Source organism: Chionomys nivalis, chromosome 8 (assembly GCF_950005125.1).
Source record: "Chionomys nivalis chromosome 8, mChiNiv1.1, whole genome shotgun sequence".
NCBI lineage: Eukaryota > Metazoa > Chordata > Mammalia > Rodentia > Cricetidae > Chionomys > Chionomys nivalis.
This window is the reverse complement of record NC_080093.1, coordinates 94,161,980-94,165,481: the sequence shown is the minus strand read 5'-3', so window position 1 is coordinate 94,165,481 and position 3,502 is coordinate 94,161,980. Positions and strand designations below refer to the sequence as shown.

The 3,502-nt window shown below is 34.7% G+C and overlaps 1 protein-coding gene across 1 annotated transcript; it reads right to left on the bottom strand.

Annotated features, from left to right (window-relative positions):
- Positions 1-266: 266 nt before the first annotated feature.
- Positions 267-1,208, bottom strand: LOC130880404 (olfactory receptor 51A4-like). The gene has a single exon (XM_057779413.1). The coding sequence runs from the start codon at positions 1,206-1,208 to the stop codon at positions 267-269; it is 942 nt and encodes a 313-aa protein (XP_057635396.1).
- Positions 1,209-3,502: the final 2,294 nt, after the last annotated feature.

Genomic DNA, 3,502 nt, shown 5'->3' with positions numbered 1-3,502 from the left:
AACCCTGTCTCGAAAAACCAAAAAAAAAAAAAACTTTTTAAGACAGATAATTCTATTTTTATAAAAGTAGAAATAAATTCTATGCTTACATTAATGTCTCAGTCTTAAATATTAAATAAAAAATTTGCAAGGCTGATTCTTTGATACTAGTAAAGACATGGAAAGATGATTCTGAAGAGTTAACATTCAGTGTGAATCCTTACTAATTCATTCTCCTTGGTTTTCTGACATCACTGATTGAATTTTCATGAGATTAAACATATTTGTCATTTTTGGTTTTGACACAGTTTCTCTAGTATCACATTTCTTATCTGTTGGCTCTTCACACAATATATAATGGGATTCATCACTGGAGGCACAAGCAGGAAAATGTCAGCCATGAGGATCTTGGTTATAGGAGAACTGTGTTTGGCAAAACGGGAGACAACAGAGAGGGAGATGACAGGGACGTAGAAGACAAGCACAGCACAAATGTGGGAGACACAGGTGCTGAGAACCTTGAGCCTTTCCCTTTGGGATGCAATGCCCAACACTGCTCTCAGGATCAGTGCATAGGACAAGAAAATACATGTTATGTCCAGGATACCTGAGAGAGCCACAAATAAACCATAGATGGCATTAAACTTGTTGTCTGAGCAGGCCAGCTTCATCACATCCTGGTGGAGGCAGTAGGAATGAGACAGCAGATTCTTCTTGCAGTATCTTAGACGCTTTAGAGTTATAGGAAAAGGCAGGATCAGCAAAACATTCTTGAGAGCAAAAGCAAGCCCGATTTGAAGAACCCTGGCACTGGTAAGGATGGAAGTGTATCTCAGAGGGTTACAGATGGCCACAAAGCGGTCAAAGGACATAATGAGAAGTACAGATGACTCCATAGCCGAGAATTCATGAATAAAAAACTCCTGGGCAAAGCACACATCGGGAGAAATTTCTGGAGAACTGAACAAGAAAACCTTGAGCATGGTAGGGAGAGAGGAAATGGATAGTCCTAGGTCAGAGAGAGCTAACATGGAGAGGAAATAATACATGGGTTCATGCAGAGAAGGCTCTGATCTTATGAAAAAGAGGATAGTGCAGTTGCCGAGGATGGCTGCAGTGTACAGGAGGCATATGGGGATGGAGATCCAAATGTGTGCGGATTCCATCCCTGGGAACCCAACCAAGTAGAAAGCAGGAATTTCAGTAACAGAGATGTTGAGAACAGACATGCCAGCGTGGCATGTGTAGCAATCAAGACGAGCAACTCCAAAGATATGTGTTGTGGTGCCGAGCATAGAATAGCTTAAATGCCTGACTTTGTCGTACTGAAACTTTTAAGGTGCTGTTAAACCAACAGATAAAGGAAGATATCCTTAGAAATGTATCCAACATGAAGGGAAATAGCTCAGAAAAACTATAGGAGTATGTATCAGTATCTAAATATGCAGTACATATCAGTATCTACATGAGCATAGCAGAACAAGTCAGTTGGCAAATCTTAATGTCCATTACATGAAGGAATGCTCTTAATTTTTTCTGATTTAAGTCCATTATTTCCCTCTATTCCTTTCTCTTATACATCATTACTTTCTGGGATAGATAGATTCTTTAGTGATTCTGTGCTTAATGTTGTTTATTATACACATGCAGGTTACAAAGCAATCTTCCAACAGGCATGTCTCAATTGATTCATTAGGTTCTTGTGTTCCTTTGCTGTTGTTATTGGGTACTAGTAGCCTGGGTTAGCATAGTCTCTTCACCATTGGTATTCTGCACTACAGTGTGCAGTGCTTAGTTGGAGATGTATAACTCAATGAATTCTTTTTGATGTTGAACATTTTCAATGATTGGTCTTGTGTTCTTCAATTTTTAATATTGTCAGTCATCACATTAAGCATGCTTTAGAATGCCTTCTTAATTGAATTTTATTAGACATTTCATTTTAATTCCTAATTATATTTTTTTCTTTTTAAGGAGTATGTATTTTTGTATATTAACTATATAAAACATTTAGTTTCATTATAATATTACAATGCACATTTGTAACTTCTGATTTGTTCATGTTGAATTTTTTGTTACATTTTGAAGTTTATTTTTAAATGTGTGTTATTATAATATAGTTATAACATATCTTCATTCCCTTTCTTCCCTTCAAAAACTTTCTTACTTCAAAATTCATGGCTCTTATTTTCACTAATTATTATTACATACATATATACATTTTGATAGTCTGTCATATTTGCCAATTCTTTTAAAATTTGTGTTTGATTTCTAACTTATCATAGTTATTAAGCAGTATAATTACTCTTGTTTTCCTTTAAAAGTGAATTATTTTGAAATCACCATATTTTTGTTTACATTTACCAATCTATTTATTATGTTCCATTTGATTTGTTGTCATCTTCTCATTCTATTTATAACATTTTGATATTTATTTTTAGATAATAGTCATATACATATATGGGACAATATGATATTTTGGTGTACATATGCAATGTGAAATTATTGTTTCTTCAAAGAAATTACATAGCTGAAAAATTTAGTTGTTGTAATTAATGCTTTGTGTCTCCCTTATTCAATGACCCAGATCTATTAATTATCTTAGTGCTTATGTCTGTTGTGTGACTGGTGTACTCCAATTTACCAAGACATGCTTCTAATGCCAATATGAAAAAGAAGAATGTCAGTGGAAAGCTGAGGATGTGTTGTAAAAGGAGTCTGCAAGAAATGGTTTCTGCTTACTTGCTTCACAGGGTTAAGTAGAATTACTTGAAATTTTGGTTTGTAATTGTTGTTTTAGTTTACTTTCTGCAGGATAGAGCCCTCCAAGGTTGTTTAATGCTAATTTTGTTGAGGTAAATGAAATATATCCAGGGATGTAGTTTTTTTTTTAGCTCTTAGAGTCCCTGTCCCACCACGCTCATCTACAAACAGGCCAGGTCTCACTCCTTCAGTCTTTTTCCCCTGAATGTACCTGTCTTTCCTGCTGAAAAAAAGATCTTGTTCCTTGTCCAGTACCTTTTAGTTGTTCTCCAGAAACGGTACTCCCAAAGTTAATAGTTAACTTAGTTAGTCTTGATAATCTTTGGGGCATTCAATGACTGACTTGCAAGGTCTTAAGTTTCTAACCTTTAGGTCTTTTAATGCTGCTTGAGGTCTGGTTTTAAATTTTTCTACAACAAACCCAACTAGAATCTTTTAGTTGATATAAACTCTCTTAATACAATAAAACTACATGTTTAATAACCAATCTAGAAATATAGTGCAAGAACATTTTTACTTGTCATTATCAACATCTTTTTATTCTAAATGACAAAATCCCCATTTCTGCTTACTTGGTCCATATGGCTAAGATTCACACAGTTAAAATTCTGAATTTCATTAGACTATATTTTATGTTTCCAGAACATCTATTTATTTTGCTGTAAAAAGCATAAATTTTAGAGATTCTATTGGAAGCTAGAATGCTACTAGCTCTATCTTCAGAAGAGCTTTCAGAATTAACTCTTGTTAGTGGAGCTGT

Excerpts from the sequence above, each read along its gene's own strand:
- LOC130880404 (XM_057779413.1), bottom strand. The coding sequence starts at position 1,208 with ATGTCTGTTCTCAACATCTCTGTTACTGAAATTCCTGCTTTCTACTTG.